The sequence below is a fragment of the Zalophus californianus genome, chromosome 3, assembly GCF_009762305.2.
Source record: "Zalophus californianus isolate mZalCal1 chromosome 3, mZalCal1.pri.v2, whole genome shotgun sequence".
Lineage (NCBI taxonomy): Eukaryota > Metazoa > Chordata > Mammalia > Carnivora > Otariidae > Zalophus > Zalophus californianus.
In genome coordinates, this window is record NC_045597.1 from 176147624 (window position 1) to 176174712 (window position 27089).

General features: G+C 36.6%; 1 protein-coding gene across 6 annotated transcripts in view; it reads right to left on the reverse strand.

Moving 5' to 3' along the window:
* Positions 1–27089, reverse strand: part of USP37 (ubiquitin specific peptidase 37) — an 81418-nt gene that overhangs the window by 28825 nt on the left and 25504 nt on the right. For 5 of the 6 annotated variants that reach the window (XM_027589829.2, XM_027589827.2, XM_027589830.2 and 2 more), the window contains 9 exons: positions 25285–25382; positions 23666–23750; positions 16304–16465; positions 11295–11426; positions 11018–11141; positions 10171–10361; positions 4957–5074; positions 3600–3679; positions 777–941 (listed from right to left, as the gene is read on the reverse strand). In XM_027589829.2, coding sequence (XP_027445630.1) covers positions 777–941; positions 3600–3679; positions 4957–5074; positions 10171–10361; positions 11018–11141; positions 11295–11426; positions 16304–16465; positions 23666–23750; positions 25285–25382 — 1155 coding nt within the window. The remainder of the gene's footprint in view (positions 1–776; positions 942–3599; positions 3680–4956; positions 5075–10170; positions 10362–11017; positions 11142–11294; positions 11427–16303; positions 16466–23665; positions 23751–25284; positions 25383–27089) is intronic. The other variant, XM_027589831.2, reaches the window with a different exon arrangement.

Here is a 27089-nt window from a genome sequence, read left to right on the forward strand (position 1 = left end):
TAAGATCCTTTTTACTTCTAAAGTTGGAGAACTTTACGATTCTACCAAATTAGAGTTCAAGTATAAAAAAGAACTACAGTACATGGCTCCAAAGTAATGTAACAAGAGTAATGCAAGAAAGAGCAACATTCAGAGAAGTCCTAAGGTTTTCTCAGCATACATGATGAAGCAAAATCAAAAGTAAAGGTTACTTCTTTTATCATGGAAAAATTTCTAGGAGCCACAGAAGTTCTTCACTCACATTGGTGATGATACATTTATGAAGACAATCAATTTTGGGGGCACTAGATAAAATTTAGTATGCTGTTTCTCAAACTTGCATATCCCAAAGAGTCAGCAAAGGCATTTAAAAAAATACTTATTCTTAAGCCCTATCTCAGATCTACTAAAACAGAACTGGCTAGGGAAAGAACACAGGAATTGGTATTTTTTAGCGTTCAGGTGACTCTTATGAATAAGCAAATTTGATTTATATTCCCAAAATGTATCAAACTTGTCTTCTAGTGATGTAAAATAGTAAGCGCACTCTCTAAAAAGGTAACTTATTATGAAAGGCAATTAATGCACTCAGAAAAATTTTAAGCATTTTATTTAATTATTTCCATCAGGTAGTAATTTGACACAAAATCTCAAAATAAAATAAAGCAAAATTAAAATCTTCTTGGTCTGATTTTACCTGAGAGTCATGTTACCTAGTTCAGTCATTGTTTTGGTCAGACACTAAAGCCCTTCTACTTCAAAAGGGAAGGTAAAGAAATTCTCTCTCAAGGACTTACATTGCCATATGTGCACTCCAACCAAGGGTGAAGGGTGGTTTTGTATTTTCAGTGCAATGAGAAGATAGGGTCAGGTATCTTGGAATGATGACTTGCTGCCCAATCTTGTTGTTAAGTGAGAGAGTGACATTGAAGCTATATCGTTTTAAATGAAGAATGAGGATCCTGAAAAACAGGAGATGACATTACTAGTTCACACATAACAGAGCTAGCTCTCTTACTGGTGAAAAGAGATCACTGTAACTAACCATGTTAGACAGCTTTTGACTTAAAGAATACTTTTGGCTAAAGATCCTTCAAAGACCATTTACCAAATACCTGCCACGTGCTAGGCACTGTGCTAGGTACTAAGAATATAAATAAAAATAAAACATGGGCATTGGGTGGATAAATGAGGTCTGGGTAAAATATTTATGTTTGCAGAAAAAAAGAAAAAAAACACCAAATAAAACACATTTTACTTTAAAATGTTGGTATTGGGGGGTGCCTGGGTGACACAGTCGGTTGAGTGTCCAACTCTTGGTTTTGGCTCAGGTTGTGACCTCAGAGTCATGAGATTGAGCTCTGAGTCGGGTTCCATACTCAGCATGGAGTCTGCTTAGAGTTTCTCTCTCCCTCTGAGCCCCTTCCCCCCCATTTTCTCTCTAAAATAAATAAATAAATCTTTAAAAAAATTTTAAAATAAATAAAATAAAATGTTGGTATTGGGTTAAATACTTAAATTATTTACTTCAATGTTATCTAGTTTACAAAAAAATAGGATTATATAACCATTAATGGTAATTTAATTAAAGTGTTAAATAGCCCTTATGTTTGATGGTGAACATTAATTTTTTCAAGACGATTTTTGACAAGAACTATTTTTTTTAAAGTAGGCTCCATGCCCAATGTGGAGCCCAACACGGGGCTTTAACTCATGACCCTGTAAATCAAGACCTGAGCTCATACCAAGAGTCAGACACTTAACTGACTGAGTCACCCAGATGCCCCTGACAAGAACTACTCTTATTTCAATGTTAGCGCTTTCTCTGGAGAAAGCTAAGAAAGAAATAGGAAAGTTTCTCCACTTACAAAAAGTTCTACAAAATTTACATGCCAAATCTGGTTTGTGGGTCTGAAAAGGCTTTTAACTCTGTAGAAACACTTCTTTTTAGTTACTATTGTGCTAACCTTTTCACCTCTGATACACACCATAATCTCTGCCTGATGGACTAAATATATTTCACAGCCCACAAGAACACTTTAAAATTTGAATTTCAGAACTCTTATGGGAATAAACCTCAATTCTAGGCAAAATAATGTCTGCTTTATGGAAAACTGTTTCCTTTCTTACCATACATATCTTTATCACAGAAGCCACAAACTACAAAAATTGTAAATTAAAGTTACTGACTTTATTTCTCTTTAAAAAGTATGCTAGAACTCATAATCTTCAAATTCAAAACCTGAGAGAACACAAGGATCCAAATGGTATGAAGAGATTAAAACTAATGTCAAATATTTTGACTACATTTTGAAATAATCTTGCCAAAATAAAAGGTAATATGAAACAGATGATAGTCTAAATCACTTATCTACAAAGATGAGGTGGACTAAAACTGAACATATCTGATAAAGATACCAGGCCCTTCATGAATAAAAGTAAACTGGGCTTTAATACTGAAATGTACAAAAACAGAGCAAGTCTGATAATCAGGATTTATGATACAAAGGCTTCTAAAGTTTGGAAATAAATGAACCTGTAACACAAGTGACCTAACAGAAAAAAAGAGAAAACCAATGAAAAAAATTCCCCTATTTTTTTTTTCCCACTAAAAGAACAAATAGCTAGACACTGGAAAAGGGTTAACAGACATTCAGCTTGCCAGGTCAAACAAGTATTTCAAACCATACATGCCTCCTTAGTTAATGACAGCTGGTAACAATCAATCCTTTGCCCTAAGGTTTGTCTCCTCTACCTCCTGCCTCAAAACACTCACCAATAGGAAAGAATAAGTCTCTTGAGTAAGAAATGGTCAACATAATAATACTGCTATGATTTAGAAAGTCATTTCTTTAAAAGAAACTCATTTTCTAGAAAGGAGATAATGGAATGTACAAGAACTAGTCTCTAGGGGCTAGGTTCCAGAAACTCTACACTTACAGAAAAGTGAAGCTAATAAAAGAAAGTAAAGCACTCTGCAGGCAAAGTGCCACATAAATACTTAATAATAACAACCTTGTTTGTGGTTGAGATCTATTCTTGGGAAGAACTAAAAGCTGCACCATAATCACATCATATTTTGTCTAGCTAGTTTGGTTTTATGTATGTTTACACAGAGCTAATTAAGTTAAATTCATTCCTAATTCTGAATTGTTTTGAGTATAGGAAACTTACTAACTTACAAGATCCTTTGAATAAAGGAATGCAAAAAAAACCTGCAGAAAATTACTCGTTTTATTTTCATGCATACACGTGTAGGTGTTTGTGGCAGATTTTTACTGAAGGTTTGGGAGAAGAGGAGACTAGCACATAATCAAACTGCAAATTATAACTGAATGTCATACATTACCAAATTAAAACTCTCCTACCTAGTCCCTACCATTGTTCCAAAGTCTCACCACCACGTCCTCTTGTTGCCATCTTCCAGGGACTCTGAAGTGACTTCCCTTCTTCAGCCTTCCAAATCTTCTTCCTTTCTTATGCAACAGCATCCTAACCTCCCACCCTCTACTCTCTCCTATCTCAGCTTTGCTTTACCAATCCATTCTAGTGAGCCTCACTTACCCAGTAATATCTGTAAGTACTTTAAAGAAGAAAAACTGAAGAGCAATTCATTTTACCTGGGTAGCCTGTTAAATTTGTGCCTGACAAGAGCACACTTCCCACCACACTTCTCACAGGAATACTCAAGTTCTTCTGCCTGTAAAAAGACAAGAGGGAAAAATAAAGAAGCATGAAGTTGAATCAGCATTACCCCAGTAAAAGCTAATACTCTTTTCTAGTCACACTAGTTCAGTGCAATGACAACTCCGAGCAGTTTAAATTTTGTGTCTAGTCACAAGCCTTACTAAATTAAGACCTAATCCTCAAAATAGGTATCTTATAATATCATGCCCTATTTCAGAATTCCTAATTTCCTTTTTTACCATGGAAACATCTCAATTTATGACAGCAACTAGACTCTACAGTAGCAGATTCTCAACCTCTTCCCCATGGATGCACAAGAACCACTGCCAAGAGTATATCCAGATTTTAACATTTGGCCATAGCAGAGATAAGATCACCTTCAGGTTAGGCGGAGTTCCTGGTCTGTTAGGTGTAACTCTACCCCTTTCTTATAATGGAACTCAATCTTCTGGTGACAGCCCACTAAGAACAACTGCTCTAAAAGGACCAAAGTTTGGGGTGGATATCATTACCTAGAGAAAACTGAAACAAGAAATCCTTAAAAAATGGGGGTAAAGATACACAGGAAAAGCTTCAAATTCTATGATAATAACAGGAATAGTAAGGAATGATAAAAAGAAAAGCAGAGTATTTATCTTTGGGTGGAGCTGAATGTTCATCATTTAAAGAACAGAATTTTGTTTTTAACCTTAGGAAGACAACCCTGCCCACTTGCTACAACAAAACAAGAATCACTGTTAAAGAGACAAAGGGTGATCCTGACAAATTTCCATCAGTTATAAGGACTGCTACACAATAGGTCCAATTATGCCCCCAAAACTTGCTGAATATCTTTAACAGTATATCACAGAAACATATTTCTCTAAAGCTTTGGATAAACATGACTCTTCCCTTTTGTTTCTAACAGGTTACATACAACCTAAGGAAAAGCAGAGTATTTTTTCATTCCTCAGATCTTAGATACAAACTCATACATAGCATCTCCAATTTTTACCAACACTACCAAATTTTAGCACATGCTTCAAGTTAATATTTGTTCACAAATAACTGTTTCTAAGGTTGTCTAAAACACCTGCTATTGAATTAAATGTATAATCTACTTAACCAATCAATAGTCTTCTTCTGAGTTAACAATTAGATTTATCAAGCTTTTAAATTAAACGTTATTTATAAATCTTTGTTTTCTCATGTAATTTTGTTGAAACTCTGCCTTAAAGAAACCAATTTCGAATACAATTACCTATGATATATAAAACTTAATTATGTGAAAATACCAAAAATGTTGCTTACCCTAAAGAAAAGATCAAGAGAATCTTGAATTGAACGAGGAGGGAGTGGCTTTTTCCTTCGAGGAAGGTCAATGGAGAGGTCATTAAACTGTTCTCTTTTGGGAATAATTTCTCCACATCTGTAAGAATAAAAGAAGACAAATGGAAGCATTTAGAAGTCTAACTGTGCAATATAAAATAAATACAAATATACTTCAGAAACACTGTTCCGGCACAGAACTTAGCAGGTACTGACAAAGACTAGCCTGAGTTGATAATGTAAGACTTTTCTCATGAGTATTTTAACCCTCATTAAATCAATACAGGTAAAACCTCAACTGCAAGTACTTAAGTATTTATCAGAATGCTAAATTTTATTTTTTTAAAAAAGCCCCAGAAGTTAAAAACTAAAGTACAACATACACATAGAAAAGTGAACCAAAGTTGTACAGTTTCACGAATTATCAGTTAACACCACTCAAATCAAGAAATAAAACATTATAAACTCCGTAGGAGCCCTCTCACATGCCCCTTTCCAATCACTACCCCTTTCTCCCAAAAGGTAACTATTATCCTGACTTCTAACACAACAGGTCAGTATTGCTTATTTTTGAGCCTTATATAAATGGAACCATACAGTATATCTTTAGTCTCTTTTGTTCGACATGATTGTGAGATTCAAACATGCTTGCTGCATGTGGCTATAGTCCATCTTCACTGTTGGCTCACAATAACCTGTTCTGAGCATGCCACAATTTATCTATATTATGACTGATGGGCATTTGAATTATTTCCAGTTTTTGACTACATAAACAATGCTGCTTTAAAAATTCTATGTGTTCAGCAACTCTTTCTGCCCACAGGTCCTGTCCCTGTGCTTTAATAATAAAAATACCTTTTTGCACCAAAAATAAAATAAAATGAAAATGCTATGTGTTCTTGGGGTGCCTGGGTGGCTCAGCTGGTTAAGCATCTGACTCCTGGTTTCAGCTCATGATCTCAGGGTCGTGAGATCCCCAAATCAGGCTCCACGATCAGCAGAGTCTGCTTGGGATTCTCTCTCCCTCTCCCTCTGCCCCTCCCCACGCATGCACTCTCTCTAAAATAAAATCTTAAAAAAAAAATTCTAGGTGTTTAGTAGAACTGTTTTGATCACTGGATATATTTCTACAGAATTTTTATTTAAAAAAATTTTTTTAAAGATTTTATTTATTTATTTGACAGAGAGAGACACAGCGAGAGAGAGAGCACAAGCAGGGGGAGTAGGAGAGGGAGAAGCAGGCTTCCCGCGGAGCAGGGAGCCCGATGCGGGGCTCCATCCCAGGACCCTGGGATCATGACCTGAGCCGAAGGCAGACGCTTAACAACTGAGCCACCCAGGTGCCCCTCTACAGAATTTTTAAAACTGGGCTCAGAGATCAAAACATTATTTAACTGGAATCAAATTCACTTCTTTTAAATAGTTTTAGTTGATGTTTTTCCTTCTCTCTGCACAGCAGCATTTTTAGTAATATTCAATCCCCTGCCCCAGTTCTCTACTGCCACAGTTGAAGACTGGAGACCATAAAAATATATTCTTCATTCAACAAATATTTGAGTGCCTCTATCTAATAGGCAGAATTCTAAGATGACCCTTACCCTTTGTATAATTCCATCCCCTTTAAGAGAACTTGTGACCATGATGAGCTTTCACTCCCATGATGATGTTACTTTACAAGACAAAGGGATTGTGCAGATACGATTTAATGTTACTAATCTTAATGTTGAGTTGATAAAAAAGCAGATTATCTGAGTGGGTCACGACTTAATCACTTGAGCTCTTTAAATCTGAGTCTAGAGGTCTCAAACAGAGGAAGTCAGGGATTCAAAGTCAGACATGTACTGCTGACCTGAAAGAAAACAAATAGCACTGCTGTGAACTGCCTATGGAAGCCACATAGCATGAAACTACAGGCAGACCTTAGGAAATGAGTAGTTGCAGCTAACAGCCAGCAAGAAAATGGGGGGACTTCAGTACTACAATCATAAGGAACTAATTTCTGCCCACAACTTTAATGAGTGTAGAGGGGTATCCAGATGAGAATAAGCAATACGTTGATTTCAGTCTTCTGATACCATGAGCAGAGAACTTGGCCACACCCTGTCTAGACTTCTGACCTATGGAACTGAATTAATAACTTGTTTTAAGCTGGTAAATTTGGGCGATTTCTTAGGGATCACTGTTTGGTGATATATGCCAGAAACTGTTCTAGTAGCACTGGGGTTACAGTAATGAACCAACCCAAGATAAAATACTTCCCTGCACAAAGCTATATTGGAGGAAAAAGATAATAAAAAACATAAGTAATATGTATGGTATGTTAAAGTGACAGTGATAAGTGCCAATGGAAAAAAAAATAGTGAAAGACCAGAGTAGATGGTTGGAATTTAAATAGGGTAAATGCCTAGAAAATGCCTTACTGAGCAAGTAGCTTTTACATAAAGATATGGAGGGGAATATGGAGAAAGAGAATTTGAGATAAAGGGTACAGTAGGTGAAAAAGGCCCTTAGGTACCAGAATCTGGCATTAAAAAAATAAATAAATAAAGCAAGGAAGCTAATTTGGTAGGAACAGAATGAGGAAGGGGAAAGAGTGGTAGGAGGTGAAGTCAGAGTTAATTGGGGGAAGAGGGGCTGCTGAAGAACAGATCATATGGGATTTTGCATATTACAGTAAGAACTTCAGCTTTTATAGGTTATGGGGAGAGGGCTAACATGAACTAACTTCCACTTTAGACGGATCACTTTGGTTGTGTTTAAAAAAGACTAGAGAGAGACAGGATAAACACAGAGACCAGTTTAGAAGGTATTCCAACAATCCAGGCAAGAGATGATAGTGGCTTTGATGAGATGGCGGCAAGTGGTCAGATTCTGGTTATACTCTGAAGAAAGAGCTGAAGGGATTTCCTGACATATGAGATGTAGGGATGCAAGATAAAGAGAAGAGTTAAGAAATACACTATGTTTTGGGGCTGATAAATATAAGTATGGAACTGTTATTACTGAGATAGGGAAGACCGCAGAAGGTTTTATGGAGAAAAGTACTTAGTTTTAGACAATTTAAGTTCTTTGGAGAATTCTTCATATTCGATAATATATTACTATACTGAAATACCTTATAATGTCATTGAAAACAAGTCCATTTAAACTACAGCAGTTTACAAAAATAAGTACATTTGGCAAATTGGCCAAACTAACCTACAGTGAGATGAGACAGAATCTAAACAATGAAAATTACGATTTGAGGTGTATCTTCCTTGAGCCAAAAACTACTTTGCGTTTAAGGAATTGTCTTAAAGAAATTGCTAATAAAGCAACTAAAGCAAAGCCTTTAAGGAGGTAGTTGCGCCACTGCTGCCATGGCCTCACAGAGCCGTGCTGCCTCCCAGACTTGCCACACTGTCGGGCCGCTCTCAGCCTGCCCCCCCGCCCCGGTGTATCTAACACCCCAGGAGACATGTCACCTCAGGCATGGTGCACACACGTCAACGTCCACCCAACATCTGGGTGCCGTGCAAGTGGGGTACCAACCACTACTTTGACTCAGCCTTCTTGCTTCTTGTGCTGCCTGTAGCCATTTCTATCAGGGGCCATTGAAATTCTCCTATCAAGATAAATTTGGTTGGCACCCCCACAATTAAATAACAACAATTAAAACTTTGCTTCTCTAACTTGAACAAATCTGTTGGGAAAGTACATTAGAAGGAAAGGAAAGGATAACTGGCTACCGTATTACTAACGGCTGGTGGGCTCTCCAGCTTTTACAAGGACATGGACTGTATTTATAAGACCTGGACTTTTTCTTGTAAAAATAATTTATCTACTGGGGAAACAAAAGACTGAAGAAATGATGAAGACAAGAAATGTCACACACACTAGTGACACAAAACTATCTTTCTAGTGTCCATTTGAATGTTCAAAATTGTAGTCACAATTATTGGAATGTTACAGCTGGGAGAGACCTCATGAACAGTCTAAGAAAAACAAATATGGAAGACAAAATGGATAGCCAATATATGGGTTTTGAGTATTTCTAAAGAAAATTTCAAACTATTCTGTAACATTTACAGAATAGTTTTCTTGAGTGGAAGAAAATCCCAAATCTTTCAGATGAGAAAGCTCCATCATGTTAAAGGCAAAATTAAACAAAATACTTAGATGCAAACTTGTGAAAATGTGAATTTCAAAAATAAAGAATACCACAGATTTTCAGGAAGAAAAAGATTACCCACAAAGTCAGGTTTCTCTCAAATGGCACAAAGAAGACATGATGGGACAGTATATGTAAGATACTAAGGGGGAAAGGCAATGTGTGATTCAATAATTCTGTATTAACTCCTGTGTGAAAGCAACACAATTCTTTCTTATACAGAAAAATTCTACTCTCTCTGAAAAAACATATGCAGAGATGTACTATCGATAACTGAAAGAGTAATCAAAATAGAAACTTTTTTTTTAAAAGATTTTATTTATCTGACGGAGACAGTGAGAGAGGGAACACAAGCAGGGGGAGTGGGAGAGGGAGAAGCAGGCTTCCCGCCAAGCAGGGAGCCCGATGCGGGGCTCGATCCCAGGACCCTGGGATTATGACCTGAGCCGAAGGCAGATGCTTAACGATTGAGCCACCCAGGCGCCCCTCAAAATAGAACCTTTTGATGTGAAATGCATGGTACAGAAAGAAGTCTTGGTAATGAGCATGGAAATTACCTAAATGTAGAAAGTAAGCCTGAATAATCAATATAAACATGGTTAAAAAGCACTGCAAAAGTTAAAAATGATTCAAATTTTGATCCCGTAAAAAAAACCCCATTTTTAATAAAAACAATTTGGTTTAATAAAATAAGCAATAGGAGGGAGTCTTTTCAGGGAAAAAGAGAAGAAAAAGTATTCCGAAAGTACTCAATATTCCACATAGAGAATAAAAGAAAACCCCACAAAAACAAACTTGTAGAGCGAAATTAAGTGTTTAGTCAGCACTACAGCACATGACAAAATAGTCGAGTTCTTAGTTCTCACCCTACAAAGCATATTCATAGAAGATAAAGATACTTTGAAAAGAGATGTTTGGTAGAATCTACGCATTTCTGTGTCCTTAGGACATAGAAAGGAAAATAAGAATTAAAACCTTCTAGAAGAATTTTAATCACCTCCCATAAAGAATTAAAAGGGCAAAGAGTTTTCTTAGAGGCTACTTACGCTTTACAGATGATGGAGTGTTGAACTTCAAACTCCAAGTTAGTAATAACAGGGCAAGTGTACACCCTTGTGGCTGAAATATCTGATGAATTTTCTTCTCCAGGAACAGGTTCGGTCTTCCAAGTTTTATTTAACTTTTCCATGTCCTCTTTCAGCTGGTCTAAGCATTGACTTAAAAATTCATGAGCATCCTAAGAAGGCACAATATCTTTAATCATAAGATCAAAACCTTTCCTACCACAATGATAGCTTGCTAACACTGTGATTTATACAACTAAAGCACTCGGAGGTCAGTACCATAAGTGAAAAAGGTCAGATTTACTCTAACAATTTGGCGGTACATATTTTGTGAATAAGAACAAATGACACTGCAACTGATGAATCGCTAAATTCTACCTCTGAAACTAATAATGCACTATATTATTGTATAGTGTTGTATGTTGTATTACACATGTAATATATAGTGTGTTATTATGTACACACTATGTTAACTAAATTGAATTTAAAGAAAATTCTTTAAAAAAGAACGACAGATTTTATATTTTTAACTACCAGTTGGATTAGCATGAATGAATGAATCACTCCTTTAAGATAAAGTATTTTTTCTAAGATAGCCTTTGTAGCTAAAACAGCCCAAGTTCCTACAATGGCAAATTATATCTGTATTTTTCAAATATGATAAAATACACAGAAGGGTCATATTAAACCTTACCATAAGTCCTCAGGTTTTTCAACTTGTGATGAACATATGTACACACATCTCATTTTAAAAGAGAAATTAGATAATACACTGAAATCATTTCAACTTCCCTCATCTCTAAAATGTTTAAAAACAATTAGTACTCACATTCTGCATATAACCAGAGAATCTCTCTGCCGTAGCTGAAATGGCATTTTTAACCTTCTTGAGTAAATCTTTTTTGGTCTCTGAATTACAGATATCTTTTTTAACAAGCAAGTGTGCAAAGCGTCTGTTAAAACAAGAGAAGTTTAGTGACATTTTACAAAAGTCTGGTTAGCATGATATTTTAAAGACTGTTAACAATGACACATAAAAGTTTAAGTGCCTAAAACCCTATTCTATAATCAATAGGGTAAAAGGTTACTTAGTATCTAACAATTACCTGATAAGTGCATTGAGTGGAATTTTCTTCCATGGGATACCTTGCTTAAGCAAGTCATTTGCAAATGATTGAAGTGAAAACAGAGACTGTAAAATAGCATTCATATAGCAGGTATTTCCCAAATTGGAGAAGCTGAAAATGAAAAAAATAGTACTTTTGAAGACAACAGTAGTTCCTGACATATGTTCATTTAAGTAGGGAGTTCTCCAGTATAGCACGCATCACAATCACAATCACATGGAGGGCTTGTTCAAATACATATTGCTGGGCCACAACTAGAAACTGTAGATCTAGACAGAGGGGGGGCAAAACTGTGCATTTCTAACAAGATTCCAGTTCATGCTGATGCTGTTGGTCTGGGGACCATACTTTGAGAACCACTGCATTTTAAGATTGTAACAAGGAAAATTATACATTTTCAAATGAATGCTAAAAATAACTGGAGACTTATCCAAAGAGCTATTTGTTCTTATTTATAATTTTAATTTTTTCATTGAGATATAACTTAACTCACTTCTTTTAAGTATATGCCTAGAAGCAGAACTGCTGGGTCATAGGATATATGTGTTTAGGTTTAGTGGGTACTGCTAAACGTTTTTCTAAAGCACATATTTTTAAAACACTTGTATTTGAAAATATTCCCAAACTCTCAAAAAAGCTGCACAAGAATATTCTTTATCCATATTTACCAACTGTTAATCTTTTGTACTATATGCTTTACCATTATATGCACAGTCTGTTCGGTATTTGGCTGAATACCAACCTGTGCATGCTTAGGGTAAAACCTCAAGACACCAGGCAAGAACTTCAAGGAAAAGAATGATTACTGGGGAGCTATTAACAGAATAATTCCCAGAGCTCATGCAGGACCCAAAATTGATTGAGTTCCCACCATAGTGGAGAGACCTAGGTGAACTCATAGGATATTACTAGAAATCCCAGAGGAGCTGTGCTTTAGAAAAGGAATTAAGTTAGTCTTAGAATAAAGTCCACTCTAGATTTGACACCAAAGAGTTTAATAAACACAAGTCTCAGAATAATCAAACCCAATTGCAGATATTAAAACAGCTATTATAAATATGCCTCATGTGATCACAGGTGCAAAGAAAATCATAAACCTAAGAGGAAAGAAACAGAAGATATAAAAGACCCCCAAATTAATTTGAGATGGAAAACACAATAGATGAAAATATTAGAGATTACCAGATTAGACACTGAAGAAAATACCAGTGAACTTGAAGACACAGCAACTTAAAATATAAAAAGTGAAGTATCTATATATTTTATGTAATACATAAAATTTTAGATTTAAATATTGTGTATACTCTAATTTAAAACATAAAATATTTAAAACATTTTACATATTCCATTTTATATATTTGAAAGTTTATGTATACATATAATCAAACGTGTATTTTATTTCTTTTTCATAAAAAACAAAAGATGGAATGCTATACAGTGTATACTCTTTAGTGACTTGTTTTTTTTAAATTAACACACACTCTGTTATTTTCAGGTTTCTTTTTTAAAATTATAGCCACCTTAGTGGGTGTAAAAAATGGTATCTCATTTTGGCTTTGAGTTCACATACTGCTTCTTCAACTTTTTACACTTTCTTTTTCAGAGCTGCACAATTCTTCCTTGTTTCTAGAAATCTGCCCATTTCATCTAGTTATCTAATTTTGGTGGTAAAATCACAGTATTGTCTTAAAATCTTTTTTATTTTGGTAAGGTTGGCAGTAATACACTCACTTGTGTTTCTGATTTTAGTTATGTGAGTCTTCTCTTTTTATCAGTTTAGATAATAGGTTTGTTGATTTTGTTGATCTTTTCAAAGAATCAACTTTTGGTTTTGTTGATTTTGTATTTCTCTTGTATTTCTAGTCTCTATTTTATTTATCTCTAATCTTCCTTCTGCTAGCTTTTGGGTTTAGTTTGCTCTTCTTGTTCTACTTCCTTAAGGTATAGTCAGGTTATTGATTTGAGGTCATTTTTTTTTAAAATCATGATAAAATACACATAAAGTTTACCATTTAACCATTTTTATAAAGATTTTTTTAAGCAAACTCTATGCCGAATGCAGGGTTCAAACTCACAACCCAGAAATCACGAGTCACATGCATGCCCTACCAAATCAGCCAGCCAGGAGCTCCACTATTTAACCATTTTAAGGTGCACAGTTTCAGACGCATTAAGTACATTCACAATGTTGTACAACTAACACCACTATCAACCTCCAGAATTTTTTCATTTTCTGGAACTGAAACTCTGTACCCATTTAACAATAATTCCCTACTGCCCTCTCCTTGGCAATCACCATTCTACTTTCTGACTCTATGAATCTGACTATTCTAGGTAATTCATATAAGTGAAATCATACAGTGTTTGTCCTTTGGTGACCAGCTTATTTCACTTAGCATGTCTTCAAGGTTCATCCACATTGTAGCATGTGTCAGAATTTCTTTCCTATTTAAAGTTAAACAGTATTCCATTATATGTCTAAAACACATTTGGTTTATCTACCATTGGACACATGGGCTGCTTGCACTTTTAGGTGAAACATGGGTGTATAAACATCTGTTCAAGTCACTGCTCTCAATTCTTTTGGATATATACCCAGAAACAGACTTGCTGGATCTTATGGTAATTCTACTTTTAATTCTTTGAGGAACTGCTATACTATTTTCCATAGCAGCTGCACCATTTTACATTCCCACCAGCAAAGTCCAAGGGTTCCAACTTCTTCACAGCCTCACCAACATTTCTTTTTTAATGTAGACGTTTACTGCTATAGATTTCCCTCTGAGCACTGCTTTTGCTGCACCCCTCAATTCTGGTAGGCTGCTAAAGCTTTCATTCATCTTTAAGTATTTTTAAATTTCTCTTGTGATTTCTTCTTTGACATTACTGGTTAAGAGTGTGTTATTTAATTTTTACATATTTCCATTTTTCCATCTATAACTGATTTCCAGCTTCATTTTATTGTGTTTCAAGAAGATACTTTAGGGCGCCTGTGTGGCTCAGCTGGTTAAGTGACTGCCTTCAGCTCAGGTCATGATCCTGGAGGCCTGGGATCGAGTTCCACATCGGGCTCCCTGCTAGGCGGGGAGTCTGCTTCTCCCTCTGACCCTCCCCCCTCTCGTGTGCTCTCTCTCTCTTTCTCGCTCTCTCAAATAAATAAAATCTTTAAAAAAAAAAGATACTTTAGATGATTTCAAACCTTTAAAATTAAGACTTACTTTGTGGCCTAACATATGGTCTCTCCTGGAGAATGTTTCATGTGCATTTGAGAAGAATGTGTATTATGTTGTTGCTGGGTGGAGTGTTCTATATACATCCGTAAGATTTAGGCAGTTTATAGTGTTGGTCAAATCCTATATTTTCTTACTGATTTTTCTGTCTATATATTCTATCCATTATTGAAAGTGGAGTACTGATGATCTTCAGCTATTATTTTACAACTCTTTTTCTCCCTGCAGTTTAAACATTTTGTCTATTGGGGCGCCTGGATGGCTCAGCTGGTTAAGCATTTGACTCTTGATTTCTGCTCAGGTGAAGATCTCAGGGTCGTGAGATTGAGCTTTGTATCAGGCTTCATGCTGGGCATGGAGCCTGCTTATGATTCTCCTCTCCCCACTGCTTGCACGTGCACACACTTACTCTCTCTTAAAAAAGAAAAAAAAAAGCTCAGTGAAAAGGAACAGGTAAACAGAAAAAGTGAAATACCTTCACTGCATATTTTATGTTATTATCTGCTAAGAAATGAAACATATATATTACAATGGATAAGCCAAATTGGGAGATGCCACTCATTGAAGTAAAAAGATAACCTTAAGCTGGTACAAAAACAGTAATCTGACACTGAAAACAAGCTGGCAGTTTGAGGAGAGCAATTTGGTAATAGTAATAAAACATTTCAAAGTGCCTTCCTTTAATCTTAATGAAAATACACTTCCAATAATTTATCCTATAGAAAACTTCCAATAAATTTTAAAAAGATATGTATATGAGAATGTTCATCCTAGCCTGGATTGTAATGGGAAAAAAGGGAAATCTAAATGCATACTAACATGGTTGAAGGTTATATATTAACACATGAGAAAGCCCATGATCAATATGGAGTGAAAACATCAGGGAACAGAGAATAGAGCACAGTGGTTAAGAATGCAAGTGGAGGGGAGCCTGGGTGGCTCAGTCGGTTGAACATTCGGGTCTTGATTTTGGCTCAGGTCATGATCTCAGGGTCATGAGATCGAGCCCTGCATCAGGCTCTGTGCTCAGCATGGAATCAGTTTGAGATTCCCTCTCTCCCCTTCTCTCCCTTTCCCTCTGCTCCTCTCCCTGCTCATGCATGCCCACTCTCCCTCTCTCTTTAAAAACAAAATCTTCAAAAAAAAAAAAAAAAAGAATGCACATGAAGTCCAACTGACTAGATTTACTACTGCTGTACCACTGACTATATCACCTTGAGAAAGTTAATTAACTTCTTTAAGCCTTGGTTACTTCATTTGTAAATGCAGATTTTTGAGGCATCTAGCTCACAGAGGGGCTGTGAGGATTTAAAGAAAAAAATCTATTTAAGCACGCAGCACACAGTATTTGGCATGTAACAAACACTTCAGGTAAGATTGCTACTATTATTATTTGTTATTATACTGTGATCTTTTTATGTGTTTAATAAAAATATAAGCATGAAGGGGATGGGGAGGATATACATAAAATAATGTTAAAGTATCTCAGGAGTAATGATGAAGTATATGTGATTGGAGAATATGCATTTTCTACTTTACGATTATGTTATATACACGTATTTTTTTCAAAGTTCAAAAACTGGAGACTAGATAATGGAGTTACCATTATTTATGGATGTGACAAATCTTTAATAAGTGAGTACATATTTGAGAACTATAATTAATATGACCCTTTTCATCATTTTTTTGACATCAAGCAAAATATGCTTCAGTCAATGACTTTATAAAAAGAAAGTAAACTATAAAGAATTTACCTACCCCTGAAGTTGCTGCTGTTGGTGAGAGGAAAGGGGCACTCTTGGTTTGTTCCAGCCAGTGTAATCCTGGTTACACCTCAGTTTTTTAACAGAAAGAGGAGCTGGTTGAGGAAGAAATCCCAAACTTCTTTTGGCAGAGGGAGTTTGGCTTGAAACATTGGTCCTATAAAAAAGAATAGATAGTGCATAAGCAAAACAATTTTGCATGCTATTTTTTCCCCTAGCAGATTCAGAGAAGTCAATGTCTGAAAAAAAAAAAATCCTAAACTTGAGGAAATATCAATAATAATGATCACCTGGGGAAAAATTCCCCAAGGGTAAATTAGCAAGTCTGTCAACAGACAGCTGAAGAGGCATATGGTACTATACCTACTTAACCTATAATTACTAATGACTTGAAAAAAACTATAATAATAGTTTTACTTTGCTATTTACTTTTATTCACTTAATGGATATGATACATCAGTTAACATTTAGGCAGTTAACTTTTTCCACTATTACAAATAATGACACAACAAATATTCTTTTACATAATCTCCAGGAGAACTTCCTTTAGTTTATATGCTTAGAAGTGAAAATGTTAAGAATAAGCATTTTTAATTTTTAATTTTCTGAGACCTTGTGATTTTTCAAAAAGGATGTACCAATTTCTATTTCCACTAACAGTGAATTTCCATTTCTTCACATGGTCTCCATTACATTGAGGGAAACTGATCTCACTGTTGTTCTATTTTGCATCTTCCTGATTACTACTGAAGTTGAACATATTTTTACAATTGCTCTTCTCTGAACTGCTTTTGTGTACCCTTGGTTTTATACTGGGTTCTTAATGATTTGCAGTTTTTCCTATATTTCATGTTCTAATCCTTTGTCTATTATATGTTCTAAGTTTTTTTTTTAATTTAAAGATTTTATTTATTTATTTGACAGAGAGAAAGAGAGAGAGCACAAGTGGGGGGAGGGGGAGGCAGAGGGAGAGGGAGAAGCAGGCTCCCTTGCTGAGCAGGGAGCCCGACACGGGGCTTGATCCCAGGATCCCAGGATCATGACCTGAGCCAAAGGCAGACGCTTAATCGACTAAGCCACTCAGTAGCCCTGTATATGTTCTAAGTTTTAAATTTTTACATAGTCTTTATCAACCTTTTATGGTTTTAATTTTTTCTTTCACAATTCAGTTTTTATTGGTTGTTCTGAGGATGAGTAGATATTTCAATTTGCACACATTAGTGTATGTGCCAAAAATCTAAAAAATCATGCAGTTTTAATTCTTTTCTAAAACGTCTTCCAGCGGGGCGCGTGGGTGGCTCGGGTCATCATCCCAGGGTTCTGGGATTGAGCCCCACGTTGGGCTCCCTGCTCTGCGGGAGGCCTGCTTCTCCCTCTCCCACGCCCCCTGCTTGTGTTCCCTCTCTGTGTCTGTCAAATAAATAAATAAAATCTTTAAAAAAAATAAAACGTCTTCCAGTGACCTTCCAGCTTAAAATTTGAAGGCAAATTTTCCTTAAGTACCAATTTATGATAACTGATAATGATAATTTTTCTTATCAAGTACCAATTATCTTCAAATGTTGATATGCTGTTACACTGTTAAGTCCCATTAATTCAAAGTATCATATACACTACATACTCAAATTTTCAATCTTGCACAGCACATTATCAAAGTTACTAGGAAAACTGGACTGCCAAGATGTTACAGAGTGTACAAAATTCTGACGGGGGAGCCAAGATCAAGGAGTGGTTTTCTTTACGAAACAATTCTACCAAAAACAACATGGGGAAAGAAGTAATTTAAAATGTTCATGACCTATTAAATGAATGATTGACTCCAAACTGCCACTTAGTATGCTTGGTATTATAGGTTAGAAAAACTACCCCATCTATGGAATGTTAAGCTGACACCCAAGACAATCAAAGCCTCCCATATTCGATATCCTACTACTTTCTGCTTGTACCAAGAAACAATCAGCAAATAATTTAACCTCTTAAAAAAAAAATTTACCCTTAAAAAATGGGATGAGGTGGGATTCCCTCCTTAAAAATGTTTCTAGGGGTGCCTGGGTGGCTCAGTTGGTTAAGTGACTGCCTTCGGCTCAGGTCATGATCCTGGAGTCCCAGGATCGAGTCCTGCATCGGACTCCCTGCTCAGCAGAGAGTCTGCTTCTCCCTCTGACCCTCCCCCCTCTCATGTGCTCTCTCTCATTCTCACTCTCTCAAATGAATAAATAAAATCTTTAAAAAAAATGTTTCTAGAGCTACTAAAAAACTTGCATTTATAAAATAGTTGATAAAAATATTCCTGCAGATTATACAAGAAGGGAGACAGGGACCACAGATAAGACATGGTTTATGATATTACTCAGATGTGGCTTCTTTCTCTCCTGCTTCATCTGAGGCTGGACTCTTCTAATTTTTAGCTTCTCCATTTTCTTTCTTTTTTTAAAAGCTTTTATTTATTTATTTGACAGAGAAAGAGAGCCCAAGCAGGGGGAGCTGCAGAGGGAGAGGGAGAAGGAGGATCCCCACTGAGCAGGGAGCCCAACATGGGGCTCGATCCCAGAACACTGGGATCACAACTCGAGCCAAAGGCAGATGCTTAGCCAACTGAGCCACCCAAGTGCCCCAGTTTCTGTTTTCTGCAAGTACGTCTTTCCTGGTTAGCCACTTTAGCCTGTTTTCCCTTTGTTCCCTCTTTCCCCCTTTGTTTGCACTTTTTTTGTCTGAAGATTTATCCTTTTCTGCTGCCTTTTTTGGCTTCACTTCTACTTATGCAGGAGCAGGTTTCTCCTCCTTCACTGCCTCCCCACACCCCAGACCACGGAGTTGACCTCCCTCTTGAGCATCCTGGTGGCAGGCCACAGTGCAACAAGAGCCTTTGAGAAGCTGGGCTGCCTGGCCACACTGCCCTATGGTTTCCATTTTTGTGTCTTAAGAATTAATTCTGGGCGCCTGGGTGGCTCAGTCAGTCGTTAAGTGTCTGCCTTCAGCTCAGGTCATGATCCCAGGGTCCTGGGATCGAGCCCCGCATCAGGCTCCCTGCTCAGCGGGAAGCCTGCTTCTCCCTCTCCCACTCCCCCTGCTTGTGTTCCTGCTCTCGCTATCTCTCTCTCTGTGTCAAATAAATAAATAAAATCTTAAAAAAAAAAATTCTGTAATTCTGTAATGTAAGGTCACAGAAGTATTTTATTTTCTCCTTCAAGTTTTTTTTTTAAGATTTTATTTATTTATTTGACAGAGAGAGAGCACAAGCAGGGGGAGCAGCAGAGGGAGAGGGAGAGGGTGAAGCAGGCAGGGAGCCTGATGTGGGACTCAATTCCAGGACCCTGAGATCATGACCTGAGCCAAACATAGACGCTTAACCGACTGAGCCACCCAGGCGCCCCTCTCCTAAAAGTTTTAATTCTCATTTTCCTCCTATTTAGGTCTTTAATCTGCTTACACTTTCTTTTTTTAAGATTTTATTTGCAAGTAATCTCTACACTCAATGCAGGTCTGGAACTCAACTCCAAGATTAAGGGTCACATGCTCTACTGACTGAACCAGCCAGGTGCCCCTACCCTAAAATTTATCATTAGCTTCCTATTAGTTGTATCTCTTACTGTGCACTACTAAACACTGTAGTTTGAACAGTGCAAGGTATATTTGCTTCCATCCTTCTGCTTTCAACCTTTCTTCATCTTTATGTTATAGTTGTTTCTTTTAAATAGCATACAGATTATTATTTTTCTTCCTTTAAAATCCAGTCTTTCTCTCTTTAACTGGAACATATTGTATTTAACATCATGACTGATCTGGACTAGTAACCTTTTTTGGGGGGGGGGGACTAGTAACTTTTAATATCCATGTACTAATTCTATCACCTGTGTCATTTCTGAGTATTTATTAATTTTTCTCCTCCATATGAGTTGTATTTTTCTGCTTGTTTGTCTGCCTAGTATATTTTCTTGGATGCCAGACATTGAGAATTTTGTCTTATTGGGTGCCAGATATTTTTGATTTCTATAAACATTCCGGAATTTTGCTCTGAGATGTGGTTAGGTTACCTGGAAACAGTATGATCTGAGTTCTTGCTTTTAAGGTTTGTTACGTGGGAACAGAGCAGCAATTAGTCCAGGGATAGATTTCCTTGTTAATGAGGCAAAACCTTTCTTAGCATGCAAACTCCTGCTATCAGGAACAGGAACATGGGGCGCCTGGGTGGCTCAGTTGGTTAAGCGACTGCCTTCGGCTCAGGTCATGATCCTGGAGTCCCGGGATCGAGTCCTGCGTCGGGCTCCCTGCTCAGCAGGGAGTCTGCTTCTCCCTCTGACCCTCTTCCCTCTTGTACTCTCTGTCTCTCATTCTCTCTCTCAAATAAATAAATAAAACTTTAAAAAAAAAAAAAAAGGAACAGGAACATGTCTGGCTTTATGTGAACTCCAAGTATTATTCCCTTAGATCCTGTGGGTGCTTCCTTCCCAGGCCTTGGCTAGTTTACTCACCTGCGTAAGTTGATCAGCAGTCAACTGAATACTCAAGGGGGACCCTCTGCAGTTCTTTCTCTGTGCAGTTATCCCCTCCGGTCTCTGTTCTGTGAATTCCAGATGCCTTGGCTTCCCAGGACTCCCAGCTCCATTTCCTCAACTCAGGGAGAGCACAGGGCTCTGCTTGGTTCCCCCTCCTTGTGTGGCAGCCTGGGAACTTTCTCCAGGAAGCAAGGTGGGGCAGTCAACAGGCTAATTTCATTTGTTTCCCATCTCTCATGGATCACTGTCCTTCACTGCCTCATGTCCAATGTCATGAGACCCATAATATTTCATGTATTTTGTCCAGGTCCTCAGTTGTTTCATGAAGGAGGGCAAATGTGGTCTCTCTTACTCCATCTTGGCCAGAAGTGGAAGTCACCTTTAACTTTTTAATATGTGTAACTGAAGTTCTCAAAAGTAACTTAAAATGTTTTAATTTCCCTATACTCTTCCCCACTCCTATATTTCTTATTGTCTAATTTTTATTAATTTTTTTGCTTTCAAGCATATTGTAGTCTCATTTTATAAAAACTATCAAACTATTTAGATGCATAAAATAATCTTTAATGGATATTAATAACAGTTGCCTCTTGAAAAATAAACAACTAGGAATTAGAAAAGAAAGCGAGATTTACTTTCCACTGTATGCACCCTGTAACTTCTGAAGTTTCTACCATATGCACTTATTATACAAAAGAATTTTAAAAGTATTTAGATTTTCAAATATGCTTTTATAATTTTTTTTACTCACTGATATTTTCATTCCTTCCTTTGTTCAGTTTGCTTCTTGCAGAATAAATTGTCTCTGTATCTAAAAACAGCATTATTTGTCTGCACTCTTGAATTATAATTTAGCTGGGTATAGAATTCTTTGATGCTGTTACTCCAGTGTCTTGTTTCTGTTGTTGCTAAAGTCGATCTCTTTTCTTTTTATAAGTGATATATTTTCCTTCAAGTAGCTTTTAAAATTTTATCTACAATGTGGATTTTTTTTTTTTTTTTAAGTATCTGCTGTTTGGCATTTGTTGAAGCTTTTCACTGTGTGGACTTTCATCATTTTCATCCATTATTTCTCTGACAAATTCCTTGTCTTTATTTTCCTTGGTCTTATTTTCTCCAAAATGCTATTAAGACATGGAGGATGGGGGTGCCTGGGTGGCTTAGTTGGTTAAGCCTCTGACTCTTGGTTTCGGCTCAGGTATCATCTCAGGGTTGTGAGATCGAGCCCTACATCCAGCTCTGTGCTTGGTGGTGAATCTGCTTAAGAGTCTCTCTCTCCCTCTGCCCCTCCCCCCACTCACATGCTTTCTCTAAAATAAACAAATCTTAAGAAAAAAAAGAGACATGGAGGAGAGACCATGGAGTGCAACATAAGTCTCATTTCATTTCACATTTACCACCTTCTCTCTGTGTTGCATTCCACAATCAAGCATTCTTGACTTGTTCAGTAGTTGCCTCAGTGGGGACCTCTAATCTGCATGGGACTTTACATTAGAGGTTCAGAATTCCTGTCCCTATGCTGGTGATGCCAGTCACTGAAATTCCCATTTCTGTGTATTTGCACTCTGCTCAGGGAGCATCAGGCAAGCAGCACATTTATGGTTCCAAACCCAAGTAGTTCTACAGAAGTGTTTTGCCTTGGTTTATTAGCAGAGAGAGCAGTTCTAGATATGTAGCTTCATTTAAGAAACCAAATTCTGGCCTGGAGTCATGTTCAGTTTCCAATCTCATGCTGGTTTTCTAAATACTTGACTCTAGTCTGTGTTTTCCATGTGCCCTATGACTTCAGCTTTTACTCAATATCAGTTTTTTTCTCACTGATTTGGAAATTTTCACTTCATCTTTGAACTAAGCTTTGCATTAAAAAAATTTATTTTCCTTAGCCATTCTGATGTGCAGTGAATTCTATTATTTTGAGAAGAAATTTGTACTATGTTTAATTATTTGCAAACTAAATTTAGGTTTTTGTAAAAACTTGGGATTCCTTTAAGATTCTTCTAATAAGCAGATCCGTCTCTTAAATTCAAATAACTTAGTTACCATTGCAGTTCTAAAGTGAAATACCACTCAAGGCTGAATAGACCTAAAAATACAGTATCAAATTCTTTACTTCACCTCATTTTATAAAATAATCAGGATTTTTTTACCACTTAGAATTAAATTCTACTAAAAAACAAAGTATCCAGAGGTCATTATATAGTATATCTATTATACACCACCATTACTCTCACCTTTTTACATTTACCACTGCCCCTCCAGGCTACATTCCAAGATCATGCCTTCTTCACAAGTACTCAGCAGTTGTCTCCTATATTTATATTCAATAAATCTCAAAAAAAATTTAATCTCTATCTACAGGATCAGCAATTAAATTTCTGAGTAGCCTTTTTCAGTAAAATATACTAATTGTACAATTTGTGTACAGCTTGTTTTTTTTTTTAAAGAAAATGTCTTAACTTTTGGTAGTAGCTTAACAAATACACAGGCAACAAAGGCAATTTAAAAATGTCTCAGGAGAGATCTTAGTATGTTCATCGCTTGGCATGATGGAAAACACACTGCTCTAGAATCTGATCACATTGCCAGTCACAACCTGTGGCCTCAGTACAAATCTCCTTAGACCTCAGTTTATACATTTGCTGAAAAGTGTAATAAAAAAAAAAAAAAAAAAAAAAAAAAAAAAGGCATCTGAAAATTAAAACATTTCCAGATTACTAAAATGTCACGAGTCTATGATTCTGATCAATTTTGTTATTTTAAATTATTCACTTAGAGCATAATGGACAGCCTACCCCTTCAATTCAATATTCTCAAGAAGAGAGCACTTCAAGTCCTTCACAAGGTATATAACCAACACATACCTATCTAAGTTAGTGCTACCAGAGGAGTAGTCCTTAGATCCAGTTCTGCTGCCATAAAAGGATGATGACTGTAAAGGTAAAAGCCCTAAAAAAAACAAACAGGAAAAATTTAATTCCTAAATCAACCATTCAATTTCATTTAGTAGTAAAATTATGCATTAGGCCTGTTCATATTTAACTTTTTCCCCCTTTCTTTTCATCAAAGTAATATATATGCATGTTAAAAGATCAAACACTGTGGAAAGGTTGTAATAGCAAAGAATACTCTCCCGCCCCCAAAACTCTACAAGTTGTGCTTATTTCTAACCATTTTTTAAAACTTAGTTTTCCTCATTTCCTTCATAATGCTAATGTTTCTACTATTTCTTAATTTATTCATTATAAACAGTATCAGTTACCTCCATTATGAAAAATCAGAAATTGCTCATTTACATCACCCCATTCTTGTTCTTTTCTCTCCAACCAGTTATTGGTTGTGTTAATGTTAGTTTTACTAATTAACTTCGTAACTTTAACACACTTAAACCTTCTACATTTTGTTTTATGAACCTTATCACTTGACCACTTCCTTCTCTCTCCTCTTCCCCATCACTTTTTTTTTTTTAAGATTTTATTTATTTGACAGAGAGAGAGAGAGAAATCACAAGTAGGCAGATAGGCAGGCAGAGGGAGAGGGAGAAGCAGGCTCCTTGCTGAGCAGGGAGCCCGACGTGGGGCTCAATTCCAGGCCACCGGGATCATGACCTGAGCCGAAGGCAGATGCTTAACCAACTGAGCCACCCAGGTGCCCCTGCATCAACTTTCTAAAACATATTTTAACTTCAACAGTGTTATGGCTTATTACATCTTTAAGCATTGTTTTCTAACTATAGGTTGATTATAAAAGCTGAAAACCCTTAAGTGGAGTTTACATAATGTATTATTATTTCAGAGGTAAGAATTATATTAGATAATTCTTTCTGGAGGAGTCTAATGTCACAATCCTGAACCACTAAAAGAATGTTCCTAGAGTCCCAATCAAATGAATTCTCTTAAACTCTCAAAATCATGCCATATTTTAGCTTGCTTCAATTTAATTTCCAGCTGACATGATATCCAAATCAATACCACATAGATGAGTCTCTAAAGAGTTCAGAGAATCAGAGAGATATGTTAAGTGTGGGAAACACTGACATCAATTCGTGGACAGCCTAACTTTTAGTTTTTGTAAAAATAGGGTACAATGTAAGCTTAAACAACTGTTTTAGGCAATTAATTCCAAGATCCTCTGGAACTTCTAACATGTAACAACACTGATAAAATTCAGTTTCAACCACTTTAACTCCTTGGATTCATTCTATGGTCCAGGTACTTTGATAATGAAAAAGTTTAATTTTAGGCAGTTAAATAGGGAAGAAGGTAAAGGTTAGATTCTTTGTTAACAGAATAAAAATTCCCTTATATTTCTAATACTTTAGCCAAGTACTGGATACAAATTTGGCACCCAATAACTAGTACTGAATCATGCAGTACTCCTGAATAATGTAGAGAGATATGTCCCAGTTTAGGTTTTTATTTCTAGTCTAATACAGGTACGTCATATAATAAATGAGTATCTTATATGAAGACCAAATACTTACCTGATGTCCTATTCTCTTCTGACTGTTTCAAACTCAGCTGCTTCTCTCTGCTGCTGGTTAAATACTTTCTGGAGGGATCTGTCATAGCCTTGTTGTTCCTACAGTTAATAATTTAATTCAATATATATATGTATATAGGTATATAAAGAGATAGTTCTTAATTTTAAATAGTTATCATTTCAGAATATTTACATTTCACATATAGTTAAAATTTCTTTTTTTTTTTTTTTTAAGATTTTTATTTGACAGAGAGACACAGCGAGAGGGAACACAAGCAAGGGCAGTGGGAGAGGGAGAAGCAGGCTGCCCGCAGAGCAAGGAGCCCAATGCGGGGCTCAATCCCAGGACCCTGAGATCATGACCTGAGCCAAAGGCAGATGCCTAATGACTGAGCCACCCAGGCGCCCCTACAGTTAAAAATTTCTTAAGTTGCATTTCCCCCTCTATTATTCCCAAATACCTGAACCTATACAAGTGGAGTGGGACCAGTCAGAGATACGCTCATGCTTTGATTAAAAGTACTAATTTTAGGAGGCCCATCATGCATAAAGCCTGTGGCACATAATGCAGATACTCTACCCAGATTCCCTCTGACCCCATTTTTGTGTCCTCTCTTCCACATGAACTTAGGTATGTTTTTGACAGCAAGTATCTAGGGTTCTTCTTCACAGATTGTCCTCAAGCTACTAGAGATCCTTTGCCTGCACTCTGAGAGTCACAGGTAAGGTCAAGAAGCCCAGCTCCCTTGCCTTGGATCAGAATAACTTTAAGGTAAAAAATTTTTTAAGGTGAAATTTATATAACAGGTTTTCTCTCTGGAATTAGGATGAAGCCTAACCTCCGCTTAATTTTTGTCTGATTTCACACTCAGATTTAATCTGTACTCACTCGCTTTCCCTACTCCCTTCCTGGTATCCCCTGGGAGTACTTTCTTAATAATTTGCACACACATCTCCATTTCAGGGACAGGATTCTGGAACTGGACCACTTATTTGGCAACAGCAACAGAAATACCACTGCTGGTGATAACACCTTTGGGACCTTATAGTTTACAATTACTACGATTTTTCATCTGTAGTGAATTGGGATGGGATAAACTAAAAGATAATATGGCTCATGCAATATCTTTAGCATTCAAGAAATGTGGTAGATCACACAATGGATCTTACTGGGGTTATAGAAATGTTCTAAAACTAGATTATGGTGATGGTTGCACAACTCAATAACTTTACCCAAAATTACTGAACTGTACATTTAAAACAAGCAAATTTAAAAGTTAATATTAAAATAAATATTAATATTAAATTTTAAAATTTATTATTAAATATTAAACTTTAAAAATTTAAAAGTACATCCCAAATTATTCCTTTCCTTGTCCCCAGGTCCCTCATCAAGAAATGCAGTCTAGTCTATTTTCCTATCCCTTAACGGGGCTGGCCTTGTGATTTCCTTTCCCCAAAAGATTGCAACAGATATAACAGTGTGATATAAAGTCCTGATTGTAAGGCTAAAGGCACCTTGTAAATTTACATTCACTCTCTTGGAATTCTGACACTGCTACGTGAATAACTCCAGGCCAGCCCAGGAGATGATAAAAGACACAGGGCCCAATCACCCTCATCACCCAACCAATAGGCAGCCAATGGCCAGTCATATGGGTAAGGCCACTCTGGACCAACCAACCACTAGCCAACCCACCAACTGACCATGGATGCATGAGAAAATGAGAGTACCCAGCTACAATCAGCCAATTCTGGCCCAGATAAGCAGAACCACTCAAGTCACCATCAACTCATAGGCGATAA